Source organism: Callorhinus ursinus, unplaced genomic scaffold (genome assembly GCF_003265705.2).
Source record: "Callorhinus ursinus isolate GAN/ISIS: 27379988/994484 unplaced genomic scaffold, GSC_fseal_2.0 scaffold14, whole genome shotgun sequence".
NCBI lineage: Eukaryota > Metazoa > Chordata > Mammalia > Carnivora > Otariidae > Callorhinus > Callorhinus ursinus.
Genome location: NW_027397076.1, coordinates 45,271,203 through 45,288,114, shown reverse-complemented (window position 1 = coordinate 45,288,114; position 16,912 = coordinate 45,271,203). Strand labels below are relative to the sequence as shown.

Here is a 16,912-nt window from a genome sequence, read left to right as displayed (position 1 = left end):
GAACCAGAGTGGGAAGTGAGGAGCAGGAAGACGTCTTCTCCCAGGGCCTCCCTCTTCCAACTTCTCCCCACCAGACCTGGATTTAGGTCCTAGCGCACACCAGCCTCACCTCCCTGGGGTAGAGATCCAGATGGGTACAGCCGAGGGTTGGGGGGGTGTCTTATGCGGATGGTAAAAGCAGCCTCATGTCCCTCCGTGGAGAACCGGACTGGGAAGAAAGGACACAAGTCATGGCCCTTAGGGCTGGGATAACAGTCCCTTTTCAGTAAATCAATATTTAAGTGCCTACTCCTTCTGGGCCTGGTGGACAAGAATGCAAGGTTTTTACCTCCATGGCACTAACATTCTAATGGGTGGGAAAAGAAAATAAAAGATTTAATTTAAAAAAGAGATTTAATGAAAAGCTAACATTTATTGAGCATTTACTATGGGCAGGTACTTTTTCAGTTACCTTAAATATAGGAACTCATTTAATCTTCACAAGCCCTATTAAGTAGATTCCTACTACAGGAAAAGGCATAGAGAAGTTAAGTAACTTGTCTCCATTTATACAACTCTTAAGCAACAAAACTGAAATAGGAACCTAGTCAGTCTTGTTCCAGGCTAAGTAAATAAAATTCAGATACTGGTAAGCATTGAAGAGAAAATAAAACAAGTAATGTGATAGTGAAGAGGAGACATTTGAGCTGAGATCCAAATGACAAGAAGGAGCCAGCCATGCAAAATTCTGGGGGAAGAGCATTCTAGGCACAGGGAACAGCAAGCGCAAGGGCCTCAAAGTGGGAGCGGGTTTGGTGTGGCAAGCCTTGGAGAGAAGCAGGAGGGTTGTGTTGTGCCTCTTTTGCTAGAGGAGAAATGGGAGCTCTGGGAGATAAAGTCCCTTGCCCTCCAGTAAGTGATGGGTTGGGAATAGAGCTCGAGTCTTCTGGCTCCTGGGGCAGGTTACTTCCTGGGGCCCCCACGGTTGGCCTGAAGGGGGGACACACCCAAAGCTTGAGTTTCCCTTTGGCCTGCTCTGGCCCCAGATGAACAAAGGCCCCTTCTCTCCCTCCCTGGTCCTGCTGGCCTAGCTGAAATGCCCATTGTGTGACTGGGTAGCTCTGGCCATTGCCCGAGTGTCTCCCACACCCTCTGCCATTTGCCTGCTCCAGCCTTTCTGGGCTCTCTGTTCAACCAGCCTGCCCCTGCCTCTGCCCAGGCCTCCCACCTGTGTCTGCTGTGTTTGCCTGGTAGCTTCGGCTGCTATACGTGACCAGTTGAAGCTGCCGGTTGAGTTGGTCCAGCCCTGGGCTGGTGAGGGTGAGATCTGGCTGCCCCTCTCCAGTGAGAGTCACTCCAGTCACTTCCCCTGCCACATCCCAGGTGCCTAAGGAGGCAGTCAGGTTCACCTGGGAGAGGGGGGTTGGAGAGTACAGGGTTAGACCTCAGACCTGCCTCTTGCCTCCCTGGTTCCTCCATCCCTCCTTTGGCAGCCAGGGTCTCCCTCCAGCATCTTCCCTCCAGCATCCATCTGGCCTTCCCAGCCTCATTTCCGCTTACCTGGTAAAGCTCCTGACCAGAAGCTGCCTGCAGGCTCAGCCCTGGGAGGAAGGAGAGGGAGTCAGAACCACAGACAGCCTTGAATTCTTCTTCCCTTTCTCTTCTCTCTTTCACCACACACAGCATGGACCTTCTCACCAATCCCCCTTTGTTGAGGCCACAGCAGGGCACGTGTGGGCACGCAGCCTAGAGTAACTGATTTTTACTCCTTCCCATCAACAATAGCTCTTTATGGCCTGCCCCACTTATCCACCTGACCTTTGGTCAGTCAGCAAAGAAGAGATTTGTTTCCCCAAACCTCTCCAGTGACAGGCTTCTGCGATTCCTGACAACCCTAGAGGCCCTTCTGTCCTCACCTCCCACCTCATGAGCCTCCTTCTGATCCCAAGTCCCCCTTTCATCAGAAGTCCCCCACTTCCCATTCCAATCTTCCTTCATTCTTCCTCAGCCAACCTTGAGCTCTGCCACCCCCACTGTGGCTTAGGTCATCTCCTAGGCCCATTCTCCCCACCTGGCACCAAGATGCTCCGGAGGGGCTGGACCTCCACACCCTGCAGGGGGTACTGAAGAGGGGAGTTGGCAGGGGCTATGAGCAGCTGGTCCGCAGCAGACTGGCTCCTGGCAAGGGAGGACAGTGCAGGAATCAGGGGCGGAGGAGCTCTCCTTCCGGTCACACCCGCCCTCTGGGCCTCCCCCTGCAAAGACAAGCCCTTCTTTCAAGATGGTACCTGGAAAGGAAGGCCTGGAACTCCTGCTCCCTGGAGGCTGAGGCAGCCCTCAGCTCCTCAGGGTCAAAGGCCTTGGTGAAGTCAATGGCTCCAACCTGCCTCTGGAAGGGGAGGTAAAAGCTCCCTCCACTGGGCTCACAACTACAGTTGTTCCCAGACAGCTGCCTGGAGGGAGGACGAAGGGTCATCAGAGCCCAGCCATACAACTCCATTCACCCCACAAAACATTTACACAGTGCCCCACACCTTGGCTTTTCAATCCTGCCCATCCAGTGTCTGTCCCCTTAAACACTGCTCTTCAAATAGTCCCCAGGAGGAGAGACCACCAATGGCATGACTCAGCTCCTAAATCTGAATTTTACAGAGGTGTAGAACAGGGTCAATTGCTAGAATTTCAGAGTTGCCTACCCACCATTCAGAACCCCACCTGGACACTCCTTTCATGGGGAGTCATCAGGACATCAGGAAGTGTTCCAGGGCCCTCCTCTGCCTGCACACCCTGCCCTACACATTACCATGACAACGTTCAGGGAGGAGAGATATTTTTTCCCCCAGCCCAAGACTCAGAAACTAGCTCCCTCCCCCCCCCCCCCCCCCCCCGCCTCACCCCCACTCGCCAGCTAGTCAGGAGAACCCAGAGATCGGAGCTCAGCAGTGCAGGAAACAAAAGCTCCCCAGTCACCCCCTGCGAGTGCCGCTCTGCCCCCACCACCCCTGGCACTCACCCCACCACTTGCTCCTTGATCCTGACCGGGATGTGTGCATAGCGGCGCTCGGGCGCAAGGTCTGGCAGTTCTGGTCTGGGGGGGGCCTGCAGGGGCGCCCACAGCGCAAGAGGTGCCCGGAGGCCCGGCGCATCCCGGGTGCTCACGTACAGGAGCCCCAGCGAGGCGCAGGCGAGCAGCAGGACCAGCACACAGAGGGCCCGGCGGCCCAGCCTCATCCTGGTGGACGGTAGGGGTGGGAGGGTGAGAAAGGTGCGGAGGGGAGGCGTGGGCTGGGACCCTCGAGCCCCGCGGTTCTGGAGGCTCCTGCCAGCTCCCCGGGACGCTCTCCACATCTCGGCGCGCTGGGATTTGCACAGCGAATCGTTCCCCTGGCCCTCCTCCCTTCACTGCCCGGGCCTCGGGTCTCCCGGCCTCCTTTCTTCTCGCCTTCTCCCGCATCTCGGTTTCCTCTCACGCCCGAGGCCCGGCATGTTGATGCAAGAGACGGTTGGATGCGGTGCTTTCCTCGCGGCCGCCAATAAGTAGGAGTGCATTGCTCTCTTAGGGCAGCGGGCGTCCCCAGTCCCGCCGCCCCCCCCCCGCCCTGGCCCGCGTGTCCCCCACCCCTCGGTTCGAGCATCACTTGGCCCCCGGTGGGTTGCACAGGGCGGCTCCACACCTTGACTGTCATGAAAAATGCAGAATCACGCCCGCGCTGTTGGGTGCCCCCGGCGGAGGTGACCGCGCGAGTGGCCTCGGGAAGCTGTGCTGGGGACCGGGGGGACCCGCGAGCGCGCCGCCTCCCGCCTCCAGCTCGGCCCCTCATCCCGCCCGGGCACTGACCTGTCTAACGCTCTAAGGCCGCCGCAAGATTTCAGTCCGGGCTGCTCCAGGCTCTCAGCCCCGGCCTGGGGGTCTTCATGCGGCTGGAGGCGGCCTGATGGGGGAGCCGGGCGTGAGCCTGTGTGGTGGGGATCCTCCTGCCTCCCGGGCTCGCCCAACTCCTCCCGCCTTCGGACGCTCCGGGCTTTGTAGACCACGGCGCGGGGTGGTTCTGGGCGTTTCCTGCGCGGGGGGGCGTGGGGGTGGAGAACGGAGTTGAGAAACCGTGCATCCCAGCCCCAGAAGCAAAGCCGGAGCTCCCCGGCACCCTGTCCCACTTGCCGGGAGGGGAGGGCTCAGGCCGCCGCCGGGTTTCAGATCGCGGCGCCGCGCGGCTCGGCTCCCGGGCTCGTCGCGGCGGAGGCTCGGGCTACCGCGGGGAATGCGAGCGCCCGGGCGCCTTCTGGTGGGCGCAGAGGACATTGCGGGGGCGCCTCGAGAAGGTCCTTCTCCCGACCCTCCCAGTCCTTCGCCTGCAAACCTGGCGTCTCAAGGGCCTGCCCCCATCCCAATCTATTCCCCAGTCGCACGGATCCTCCCTCTCATCGAGGCTGTAGACAAGGATAGGGAATAAGGGCTCTGGGAGGCGATGGGATGGGGGCGCCCTACAACCCCATTCCAAGGAAGGTTTGGGTAGTTAGGGTGAGATAAAAGAAACCAGACTAGATCCTGGAAAATAAAGATTTTGCCTGGCTAACAAAGACAGGTTCACACCCTCCCTCCCATTCTCGCCTCCCCCGCAACACCTCCACTCCAATCATCTAACAAAGACTCGAGAAGTAATACAAAGGCCTGCTTCCCCTAACTGCTCCTCGTTGCAGATGCTGGAGGAAGTGGCTAGGTTGGCTGTAATTCTGCATGCAAGCCTTAGACCCATAGACTCTTTTCCCTACAGCAGGATTCAGGACACTACCCAAAGTCCTGTGGTTCCATGGTTCTAATAAAAGATGTATCAAAATCTAATAGGGAAAACAAGACACAATAAGAAATGTAGAACATAATGAAAACGCGGGGGGGAGGGGAGGATGGATTGTTGAATTAATTGTATACAAAGAATTGACTAATCAGATGAGGGGAAAGTGGAATTCTCACTCTCTTTACACCAAAATAAATTCCAGATCTATGAAATATTTTAATATTAAAAACAAAACCAGAAAAGCAGTAAAGGAAATCATGGAGTTTTTGTGTTTTGTTTTGTTTTTTATAATCTTGGAGTGGGGAAAGAGATCTCTAAGCAAGATATAAAGGGAATAGCCTGTACCTCTGAAACAAATAATACATTATATGTTTAAAAAAGAAGAAGAAGAAGATAGCAGGAAGGGGAAAATGAAGGGGGGGTCGGAGGGGGAGACGAACCATGAGAGACGATGGACTCTGAGGAACAAACTGAGGGTTCTAGAGGGGAGGCGGGTGGGGGGATGGGTTAGCCTGGTGATGGGTATTAAAGAGGGCACGTTCTGCATGGAGCACTGGGTGTTATACGCAAACAATGAATCATGGAACACTGCATCAAAAACTAATGATGTAATGTATGGTGATTAACATAACATAATAAAAAAAGATATAAAGGGAATAGTAATAAACTTGCCTATATAAAAACCACGAGTGAAGGAATTTCTATAAACAAACTTGAGATAAATGACAAACTGAAAAGAATCTTTCCAACATGTAAGACAGATAAAGGTCTATTTTCCTCAAGAGCTGTAAAACATCAATAAGAAAAAATGATCATCTACCCCAAATGGACAAAAATCAGGATTAGGCAGTTGACAGAAAAAGTGAAAATGACTTTTAAATATATGCAAGTATACTTGATCTTATTCATAATAAGTGAAATGCAAATTAGAACAACAGTGAAATTTTTTATTTTTATTTTTTAATTTTTTAAAGATTTTATTTATTTGAGAGAGAGAGAGAGCACGAGCAGGGGAGGAGCAAAGTGAGAGAGAGAAGCAGACTCTCCGCTGAGCAGGGAGCCTGATACTGGGCTCAGTCCCAGCACCTTGGGATCATGACCTGAGCCAATAGCAGATGCTTCACTGACTGAACCACCCAGGTGCCCCAGCAGTGAAATTTTTTAAACAAAATTATTGCAATATTATTGATTATATATTCCCTATGTTGTACTTTTTATCCCCGTGAGTTATTTATAACTGGAACTTTATACTTCTTAATCCTTTTCACCTATTTCACCTAACCTCCCACCCCCTGAAATGTTTTTTGATTACCAAATTAGTGAAGGTCAAGGTGTTTGCTCACACATTGTATGGTCAAGTATGTGAAGAAACAGCCTCTGCATACATTTTTGTGAGTGTAAACTGATACAACTTAGGAGAGCAATTGGGAAATCTCTTAACATTTAAAATGTTAATCACTTAAATTGTAAATATTAATCATTAAAAATTTTAAAGATATGGCTCCGTCAGACAATAGGGTACTGGGTTAAACTATACCTACTGATACTGAATGATTTCCAAAGTTGCTAAGCAAAAGCAAGCAGATTCCGAACAGCATATATAATTGGCCTCCATGTATGAGTTTTAGCTTCTGGGCTTGGCCAAAGCCTGGATATGAGTGCTGCCATAACAGAAACCCGACAATGTGGGAATGGCTTTGGAACTGGGTCTTGGCAGAAGCAGGGGGGAATTTGAGGAGTGTCAGTGAAGATCAAGAAATACTGAAGAGCTTGTTAGAAGCCAGATGGTCTTTAAGGATGTTACAGTTGCAGGGAAGTGGGGAAAGTAAGGGAAGTGAAGGAAAGGAGGTCTTGCTATGTTTGGCAATCTTGGCACCTGCAGTGGGGTGGGAGGTAGAAACTTCACCAAATGAACTGAGTATCTCACTGAGAAGATTTCTAAGCAGAATATTGAAGGTGCCATCTAGTTTCTTCTTGCTGCTTAGAGTAAAAATGAAAAGCAAGAGATAAGCTAAAGGAAGGCAGGTTGAACAGAAAGGGTCTGGGGGGTTGCTGGGTTTGACGATGCCTAGCCCCTCCAAGGACCAATGATACTAAAATCCAAAAATGGAGGTGCCTGGGTGGCTCCGTCGTCAAGTGTCTGCCGTGGGCTCAGGTCATGATCCCAGGGTCCTGGGATCGAGCCCCGCATTGGGCTCCCTGCTCCGCGGGAAGCGGGATTCTCCCTCTCCCACTCCCCCTGCTGGTGTTCCCTCTCTCACTGTGTCTCTCTCAGTCAAATAAATAATTAAATCTTAAAAAAATCCAAAAATGGCTTCCAGGCAAAGATCATATCTAGGGAACCTTAAGAAAACAGAATCTGAAAATGATGCCAAGGATGTGAATATAAATCTTTGTTAAGAAAGATCTAAGGTGGTGCCTCAGGGAGTGGTTCAGTCTGACAATAGGACTCCTAAGAAAGCATTGTCTGTCAGCAGTCTATGCAGAAGCCCAGAGTAGATAAGGGCTTATATCAATAATATTTGTGGCTATGGCTTTCATTTAATTAATGGTTAACCTCAGTAAGATTCATAGAAGGCCCATAAAGATTTTAAGAGAACTGTTTGCAGAATTTTGTTGGTGATATAATAATTATTTTGTCATTCTGATAGAATGCATGTTTGCTGTTTCAAGGCCCCAAATTTGTGGTAATGTATTACATTGTAATCAATAACTAATACAGAATATTGTATAGCACTGAGAATTAATGGTCTGCAACTATACACAATAACTCATAATGCTGAAAGAAAAAGCCAGACACAGATTACATTCTGTATGATACTATTTATTAAATAGTATGATAACTATTTATTAAATACAGGCAAAACTAATGTATGATATTTGTAGTAAGGATCATAATTATCTCCAAGGGGAGGGATAGTATCTAGAAGGGGTCAAAGGGAATCTGGGTCCTGATATTAAAGTTATATTTCTACATCTGAGTGCTGATTATACAAATATGTTTAGTTTGTGAAAATATGCTGAGCTGTATACTTCTAATCTGTATACTTTTCTGTATGTATATTATACATGAATACAAAGTTTAAGAACATGTGAGAACAACAACTGTAGTCTGCTTTTGGAAATATTCAGAAAGGATTTTCTTTGGGGTGCCTGGGTGGTTCAGTTGGTTAAGCGTCTGACTCTTGATTTTGGCTCAGGTCATGATCTCAGGGTTGGGAGATCCAGCCCTGCATTGGGCTCCATACTGGGCCTGGGTGTGGAGACTGCTTGAGATTCTCTCTCTTCCTCTCCCTCTGCCCCTCCCCTGCTCAAGAAAAAAAAAAAAAAAGAAAGGATTTCCTTTAAGCAGTACACAAAGTTGCAGTTGGGTGGTTTTTCTGATAGTCACCTTGGGTTACTCATGTCACTGCAGCCATCTGGCAGCTCAGCTGGGGCTGGATAATACAAGTTGCCATCAATGGGAGGTTGGTATTGGCTCTTGGTCAAACCTCTCGATTCATGTGGTTTTTTATCCTCCAGATAAGCTAACCTGGGGCATGGCAATGTCAGGGCTGCAAATGGGTATGAATGGAAGCTGCCAGATCTGCCTTGCTTGTAATTCACACAGCATTCTCTTTCTCTTTCTCTCTGTATATATTATATATATATTTAATATATATAATATACATATATAAATATATAATCATAAGATATAATATTTTTATAATAAAATTTTATTATAAATATAAATATATATTATGTGTAATATATACTTAGTTATTCATTTGTCAGAGCAAATCATCTGGCTCTCTCAGATTCAATGAGTGCCTAAGCTCCACTTCTTGCTGAATGTGGCTGTAAAGAATTGGTGACCTTTTTAAATCTACCACTATCACCAACGATCAAATGTTGAAGTCCAGGAGTTGTTGCTTAATTAGATACTTTTAGAAAGGAAGGGTGTCTTAATAAGTGTGTCAATATTACAAGAAGTAATGCTCGGAAATGGCAGAGCTATGTACACAAGTGTGCTTAGAAGTAGACACATCCCAGTAACAATCAACGAAAGACCCAGATCTTCTAATATCCTTTTCCAGTAAAAGGAACAAGCCTCCTTGGATGCATTCCTGGTTCTATCCCAGGGTTGGGGCAGGAAACATTAAAGATGAACACACAGGGGCCCCTGGGTGGCTCAGTCGTTAAGCGTCTGCCTTCGGCTCGGGTCATGATCTTAGGGTCCTGGGATTGAGCCCCGCATCGGGCTCCCTGCTCAGCAGGAAGCCTGCTTCTCCCTCTCCCACTCCCCCTGCTTGTGTTCTCTCTCTCGCTGTATCTCTCTCTGTCAAATAAATAAAAAATCTTAAAAAAAAAAAAAAAAACACACAATGTCTAAAAAAAAAAAAAAAAACAAAAAAAAAAAAAAGGAACATTTCAAAGGACAGACATAGGAGGCAGCTTGAAGGGGCTTCCACTGGATGAATCTGGGAAAGTTTGAGCACCAAAAATAATTTAGGATAGGAATGAGTGATAAACCATTGAAAAAAATAGAAATCCACAATCCACACTGATAATAAATAAATAAATAAATAACAAATGTAGGAGGAGGAAGGAAAATGCCAATTGATACATTTGAACAGAGGGATGGAGTGGAAAATAATAATTTTGCAACTATCGTAGTGAAAATTGGATTGGGCAAGAATTACCAATGACTGCTGATTCTAAGGGTGAGGGGGTGGAGTTTACCATTACCAATGAGGGGCAGAAGGATACTGTGTACCTGCAGATATGTTACCTGGAGAAAGACACGGCATCACCTCTGCAATTTTCTCGCTGGGATACATAACTCGATCCTAAATATGAGCAAACACACAAACTCCAAATATTTTAGGTACATGAAGGAAACTGGCCAGTATTTTTTTTTTTAATGTCAATGTCATGAAAAATAAAGGACCGCTGAGGAACTGTTCCAGGTAAAAGGAGACCAAAGAAGCAGCCAAATGCAACATGTGGTCCCAGATTGCACCCTGTCCTTGAGGGGAAACATAACAGATATTTTGGGGATACCTGATCAAATTGGATTATGGGTGGTACCTTAAAGTTTGATCTTCATTAAAGATAAATGGAAAAAAAGAGGACAAATGGTAAGCATTAAATCTCCTGAAGCTGATAACTGGTTACTTAAGAAAATATCCTTGTTCTTAGAACACATATCCTGAAGTGTTAAGGGATAAAGTGGCATGATGTGTGTAATCTACTTTCAAGTTGCTTGGAAAAAATAAATGATACAATGTGTATGTGTTGTATATATATGGGTACATGTGGTATACATAATATAAAATTTGTATTTTATTCATTTAATAACTATTCACAACACTCTATATGAACTGTACATCCTATATAACATATATATATACATATACACACACATTCATGTATAAATATATATATATAGAGAGAGAGAATGATAAAACAAATGTGACAAAATGTCAAAAATTGGTGAAGCTGGATAAAAGGTATGTGGGAACACTGTATGTATTTTCTAAGTTTCGAAGTTTGATATTATTTCAAAGTAAAAATTTAAAAAGAGTAAGTCTTGCTTCTCCACTAATTTAATGGAAAGTGAGTGTCTATTGAGTAATTCAGTTACGGTCTGAGAAATTGTTTCAGGACATTACTGTCACATTCATAAAAATTGACAAGTAAAAAATTTTAATAATGAAATTATAACCATAATTTAGAATTTCTAACAGAACTTATACTAGTTCTTGTATCTCAGCATTTCCTTCTTTGACGGTGATATTTAGCCTCGGCTGGATACTGATTTTATCTCTTTCTCTCTCCGAGCATGCGTGCGCACACACACACGCACACACTCTTTTTGCTGAACCATTTGAGTTAATTGCAGACATTGTGACTTTCTACTCCTAAATACTTAAGTATCTATCTCCTGAAACAAAAGGTATTCTTCTAAATAAACAATATGATTATTGAACTCAGGGTATTTATCATTGATACAAACCATTGTCTAATACACAGTCCATATCAAAATTTCTCCAGTTGTCTCAATGATGTCCTTTTTAGCTTTCAAAATAATTCCAGTCAATGAGTGCTTACTGCATTTATTTTTCATGCCTCTTTAGTTTCCTTATCTTTGAAGATATTAAATATACTTATTTAAAAAATTCTTGGGGGGTTGCTCTATTATTTCCATTTACTCTACAGCAAATTATCTTATTTACTGAGCTTGTTGACTACCTGCTATGGTGTTAATTTTCAAGATGAACTTTGAAGTTTTCATTTGCTAGTTTGTCTTCTGTGAGTTTCTTTCTCATGTTTGTGTTTTGGTTAGGATTCATTGTAGGTGGCAGACACTACTCTAGGGGGTTCTCGCTGGGTATAATGTGGCATACAATATGGTTTTGGGGGTTGGTTTTTGTATGGGTGATAGTACCCTCTATAGGATTTTGGAAATATATGGGGGCATTTTTTTTTTTAAGATTTGGGGACTTTAAGGGGGAAGTGAACACCTCCCAGCTTCCAGAATCATACAACTCTTTTGCTATCAGCAAAACTGAGGTCACAGCCGCAATAAACTTCCGAAAACAGGAAGCTACAAAGTGCAGAACCCTTTGGCCTCTACTACAACTTACATCCCACAAAGTGGACACCTGCCATTTGGGGTCATCCCTTCTCTCCCAATTTAAGGCCTATCTCAATTCATGTTTCCTAGGCAGGCATTTGATTGATAAAGGAACACTAACTGCAGAGAGTTCAGAGAAATGTAGTTTTTAGCACCCCAGCTTCTGCTGCAAGCCTAGATGCAGTAGGAGAGTGTTGTAATGGGTGCTCCATATGCCAGTCCAGGTTGGAGTTGTAAGTTTTCCTCTCTCCCTGCTGCATCTCCCCATACTGAGCAGTTTTGTGACAGCCTCCCCAGTCCCGAATGAGGGTTCATATTGAACACACAGGGATCTGATCCAGGGGTGGGATGTTGCTGATCCTGTCCCCAGCCAACTGCAGGCCTCGTCTAATTCAGCATGGTAGCCTAGAGAGCTGGCTAGCCTAAGTCTCTTTGCAGTCACTCCAGGCAAGCAGCTTTAAATGGATGGGGCCCAGCCAGAGTCACAACCTCCTACAACCACCTATCATATAGCAGAACATCCAGTGAATTCTCCAGGGAGCTAGTTCCTGGGCTGCTTGTTTCTTTCTCCTGTGGTGTCAGCCCCCAGCCCTCATATTTCCATTTCTAGTTCGAGGAGATGCTTATTTTGGTTTTGGTTTTGATCATGGGTTCTCTTTTTAATATATATTTGGAATATATTATCTGTCACTTTATCTGGAGGGAAGGGAGGATTTTCTCTTGAGTTTCCTCAGTTCTATGATGGGAAGTGACCCTATAAAATCTGTCTACTTATAAACTTCCTCCTTCTTTTCCATAAAGTAACTTTCCTCTCCTTTGTTTGCTGGACCAGCTTATGGTTCTTGCCATAGCCTGCATGTCCCAAATTGCAATTTTCTGCTATTGCTGAATAAACCCATTTTTTACTGCTAAAATAACTGTTTTATTTTTAACATTACTTGGTGAACCAGAAGTGGGATCCAGAGAAGACCCCCAACAACTCCCAGGCTAGTGAGCAAACAGGTGCCCCCAGAGCTAATTGAGCTGTCTGCTTTTTTGCCTACCCTGGAATTTGAGGGTGAGTCTCTCCTGCATCTCCAGCTCTGCTGTTTTTGTATTTTGATCTCTCCAGGCTTTATTCAGGATCTGTTTTAAAGCTTTGTCTTTTCTAAGAGTACTCTATTGGCCATTGGTCTGACACCTTTTTGGAACCAGACTGTTCCTATTGGAACTGGGCTATTTAGGAATTTTTCTTTTTTTCTACAGAAAAACCTCTAAGAAATGAGAGATCCCAGTCATCAAAATGCTTTGAGGGCACCTCCCCCTTCTGGACCCCTGGCCGTTTTTACATTAAAAACTGGTGTTTGGGGGCACCTGGCTGGCTCAGTCGGAAGAGTATGTGACTCTTGATTTCATGGTCATGAGTTGGAGTCCCACGTTGGCATAGAGATTACGTAACCCCCCCCCAAAAAAAACCAACGAAAAACCCCTGGTGTTTCCTTGTGTACATTGCTAACTAAATGGACCAATTTAACTAAAAGTAATTAAGGAACACCAATGGCCATTATGGGGAACTTTCTATCTCCCTAAACTTACTTTTCTCAGAAGAGAATTGGACAGCCATGGCTCTAAAATGGTCAAAACTGCGGGCACCTGGGTGGCTCTGTTGGCTAAGCGTCTGCCTTCTACTCAGGTCATGATCCTGGGATCGAGTCCCACATCGGGCTCCCTTCTCAGCGGGAAGTCGGCTTCTCCCTCTCCCTCTGTGTCCTCCCTCTCTCTCAAATAAATAAATAAATAAATAAATAAATAAATAAATAAATAAATAAATAAATAAATCTTTAAAAAAACAGTCAAAACTGAATGGGACACCTGTTTTGGTTGGTATTTTGAAGCTTCGAAAAATTATCAGGAATCTAAAATTGTCTCTCTGCAAAATACAATTTCTAGATTAACTGAGACAAACAAACACTTGGAGAAAGACAAAAAGGCTTCTGAGGTCTTCCCCTGCCCATTTTCTTTATCTGCAAACACCCTGCAGCACCGTGTGCCCAGGCCCCCCTCCAGGTGCTGTCGCCCACCTTCCCTTCGACACCGCCTCCTCCTCTAGTGGCTGTTTCCCCATTCCAATTCTCTCACCGAAATTTCTCCTCTTCCCTGAACCTCTTCGCCTTCCTGTTCCTCTGAAGTTGTCAGGTTCTGATAAGTTCAGAGGAACTTACATAAAGTTAACTCTTCTGAGGCTCCAAATAAACCCCCAATTTCTTATGTTCCCTGGACTAAGGCTGAATTGTGAGCGATAGTTAAGGAGTTTCTTAAAGTGACTGAGGACCCCCATAGGTTTGCTGAAGAATTCAGCATAGTTATTCAGACTTACCAACCTGGTTGCTCAGATTTATATCAGTTAGTCCACATGCTTGTTGGTGAGGGCCAGGCCACACACTGGATGAAACTTGCCCAATGGGAACATCCTGAACAGGATGTAGAAAAACAAGCCCCTAACTGCGCAAAATGCTAGAACACTCGCTGAAAACCTCCACTGAGCAATTGCAGTTGTTTTTCCTAAGGCCATTAATTGGAACAAAATTCAGGCTTGCACACAAAAATCTCATGAACCTGTTTATGATTCTTATAATCAATTTCAGATTGTTTTCAGAGAAAATTCTGGTTTTCCTTTAGATACTGAATCCACTCTGATAGCCTTTGACTCCATGTTTATTAGTGGACTGAACCGGGAGCTTTCTCTTTTTAAAAAGAATCAGGATGGAATGGGAAACTGTGTCCACTCCAGATTTAGTTAATTTGGCAAACCAGCTCACTCACATCCTGGATGAGACACCTAAAAGAAAGACTCCTTAAGATTCTTAATTCTCGGGCGCCTGGGTGGCTCAGTTGGTGAAGTGTCTGCCTTCTGCTCAGGTCATGATCTCAGAGCCCGGGATCGAGTCCCCGCATCGGGCTCCCTGTTCAGCGGGGAGTCGGCTTCTCCCTCTGCCCCTCAACCGGCTCTCATGCTCTCTCTCACTCTCTCAAATAAATAAATAAATAAAACCTTAAAAAAATCTTAAAATCTTAAAAAAAAAAAGATTCTTAATTCTCAACTCTGGCAAATGAAGTCCCCTAAACAAAAAAAACCCCCTCATATTCTCTTATTATTGCAAAGAGCCAGGGCATTGGGAAAAAGATTGTTACAAACTTAACCACTCAGGTGCCTTTAGCCCTCTAGCCAGCTTTTCCAATTCTTTTTTTTTTAAGCTTTTATTTATTTATTTGACAGAGAGATAGAGAGAGCCATAGAGCACAAGGGGGTGTTGGAAGGGGTGGGAATGGCAGACGGAGGAGAAGCAGGGAGCCTGATGCGGGACTCATCCCAGGACCCTGGGATCATGACCCGAGCCGAAGGCAGCCGCTTCACCGACTGAGCCACCCAGGTGCCCCTGTCCTCCTAATTCTTAATGATGGGGCTCTGAGGCACTACCGGGGCTTTTCCCAATCCTCCCTCTTAATGGGCTTAGAGAAACCACTCCGCAGGTTGGGAATGAATCTCTTTCTGTCCTTACTGACACCGGAGCCATACTCTTGGTGCTCAACCGCATTGCTAAGCAACTCCTGCCTTGGAGTACTAACCCAGTTCAAACAGTGGGGGTCTCTAATAAGCCTCAACGGGTTCCTGTCTCTGAACCTATTCCCTTTTCTTTAGGGAATTCCTTTTTGGAGATACCCACCCTTTTCTCCTTAGTTCCTCCACCCCTATTTATTTATTGGGCCAAGATTTCTTAGAAAAATATTATGCTGGAGTATCTTTCTCCCAAAAGGGGAAATAATTCTAGAATTTGACAGTAGTAATCAAAATTGCCAACTAGGTTGGTGCACCTGGGTGGTTCAGTCATTAAGCGTCTGTCTTCAGCTGTGTCTTTCTCTGTCAAATAAATAAATAATAAACAAACAAATAAATAAAACACTTTTTTATTTATTTGACAGACAGCGAGAGAGGGAACACAAACAGGGGGAGTGGGAGAGGGAGAAGCAGACTTTCTCGCTGAGCAGGGAGCCAGATGTGGGGCTCGATCCCAGGACCCTGGGATCATGACCTGAGCCAAAGATAGACGCTTAATGACTGAGCCACCCAGGTGCCCCTAAAATAAAGTGTTTTTATTTTTTTTAAAGATTTTATTTATTCATCTGAGAGAGAGAGAATGAGAGAAAGAGAGCACGAGAGGGAAGAGGGTCAGAGGGAGAAGCAGACTCCCTGCTGAGCAGGGAGCCCGATGTGGGACTCGATCCCGGGACTCCAGGATCATGACCTGAGCCGAAGGCAGTCGCTTAACCAACTGAGCCACCCAGGCGCCCTAAAATAAAGTGTTTTAAAAAAAAGTTTTCTGCAGGCTCTACTTTGCTACAATATATAGAATATTTGCTTCTCTGTTGCCCCTCTCCAACCTCTTCACAGAAGACAGCATCCACCTGCTAAAACTTTTGGCCTTCAAGAGACAAAGTCTCGAAAGAAAAATTACAGTTTCCTCAAACTCAGGTTGGATACTTAAGGCAGCTAATCTTGCAACAAGGACTACATTTGGATCTAGGTAGGCTTCATAACATCCTGAACTTCCCCACACCGAAAATTAAGCACCAATTATGAAGTTTCCTTGGGCTGGTTATTGTTGAAATTGAATTCCAAACTTCTCTCTTATGGCTCAACCTCTATATGCTTTACTAAAAAAAGACAAACCTGACCTTATTATTTGGAAAGACCGGAATGACATAGATTTTGGGACTTTGATAAAAGCTTAACAAAGTCCCTGCCCTCAGACATCCTAAATTATCCACTTCCCTTTTCTTCTTTGTATGTGAGAGGGAAGGGCATACCCTTGGAGTACTCGCCTCAAAACATGGGACTGTCATCACCCCACAGGGTATTATAGTCAACAGCCGGGCTGCAGCTCAGGGACATCCCCCTTGCCTCAGAGACATTCCTTCCACTGTTAAGGCCTCTGAGGAAATCATTGCAGGGTTCCCTTTAACCATCCTTGTGCCCCATGCAGTAGAGGCCCTCCCGAATTCTCCTCACACCCAGCACTTCTGTCATCTCACCTCCTAGGACATCCTCCTGCCAACAGCTCCTCACGGAAACTCTTTCTTGCTGCAATGACCTTAACTCTGCTGTTCTCTCCTCCTTCACCAAGGATAATGCTGACAGATCACCTTTCCACTCCCTGTGAGTCTACAGGAAACTCATCTCATTAAGGCAGATTTTTCATGGTTTACTGCTGGTTCTTCTTCTTTTTAAGATTTTTTTTTAAATTTATTTGTCAGAGAGAGACAGAGAGAGCACAAGCAGGGGGAGTGGCAGAGGGAGAAGCAGGCTCCCCGCTGAGCAGGGAGCCCGATGCGGGGCTCGATCCCAGGACCCCAGGATCATGACCTGAGCCGAAGGCAGACGCTCGACCAACCGAGCCACCCAGGCATCCCTTTACTGCCGGTTCTTATTTAAAGGATGAAAATGGTAAGCTTCATGCTGGTTATGCTATTAAAACTTCTTTGG

General features: G+C 45.7%; 1 protein-coding gene across 6 annotated transcripts in view; it reads right to left on the bottom strand.

Annotated features, from left to right (window-relative positions):
• The window catches only part of B4GALNT1 (beta-1,4-N-acetyl-galactosaminyltransferase 1), a 42,526-nt gene that overhangs the window by 2,692 nt on the left and 22,922 nt on the right, over window positions 1-16,912 (bottom strand). For 2 of the 6 annotated variants that reach the window (XM_073900766.1, XM_073900768.1), the window contains exons 2-9: window positions 9,544-9,601; window positions 3,818-3,911; window positions 2,993-3,211; window positions 2,268-2,432; window positions 2,051-2,157; window positions 1,540-1,580; window positions 1,208-1,388; window positions 110-208 (exon numbers count right to left, since the gene is read on the bottom strand). In XM_073900766.1, coding sequence (XP_073756867.1) covers window positions 110-208; window positions 1,208-1,388; window positions 1,540-1,580; window positions 2,051-2,157; window positions 2,268-2,432; window positions 2,993-3,211; window positions 3,818-3,911; window positions 9,544-9,592 — 955 coding nt within the window. In that variant the 5' untranslated portion in view covers window positions 9,593-9,601. Of the gene's footprint in view, window positions 1-109; window positions 209-1,207; window positions 1,389-1,539; window positions 1,581-2,050; window positions 2,158-2,267; window positions 2,433-2,992; window positions 3,212-3,817; window positions 4,040-9,543; window positions 9,602-16,912 lie in introns of all 6 variants that reach the window. The other 4 variants (XM_025883477.2, XM_025883478.2, XM_073900769.1 and 1 more) reach the window with 4 other exon arrangements.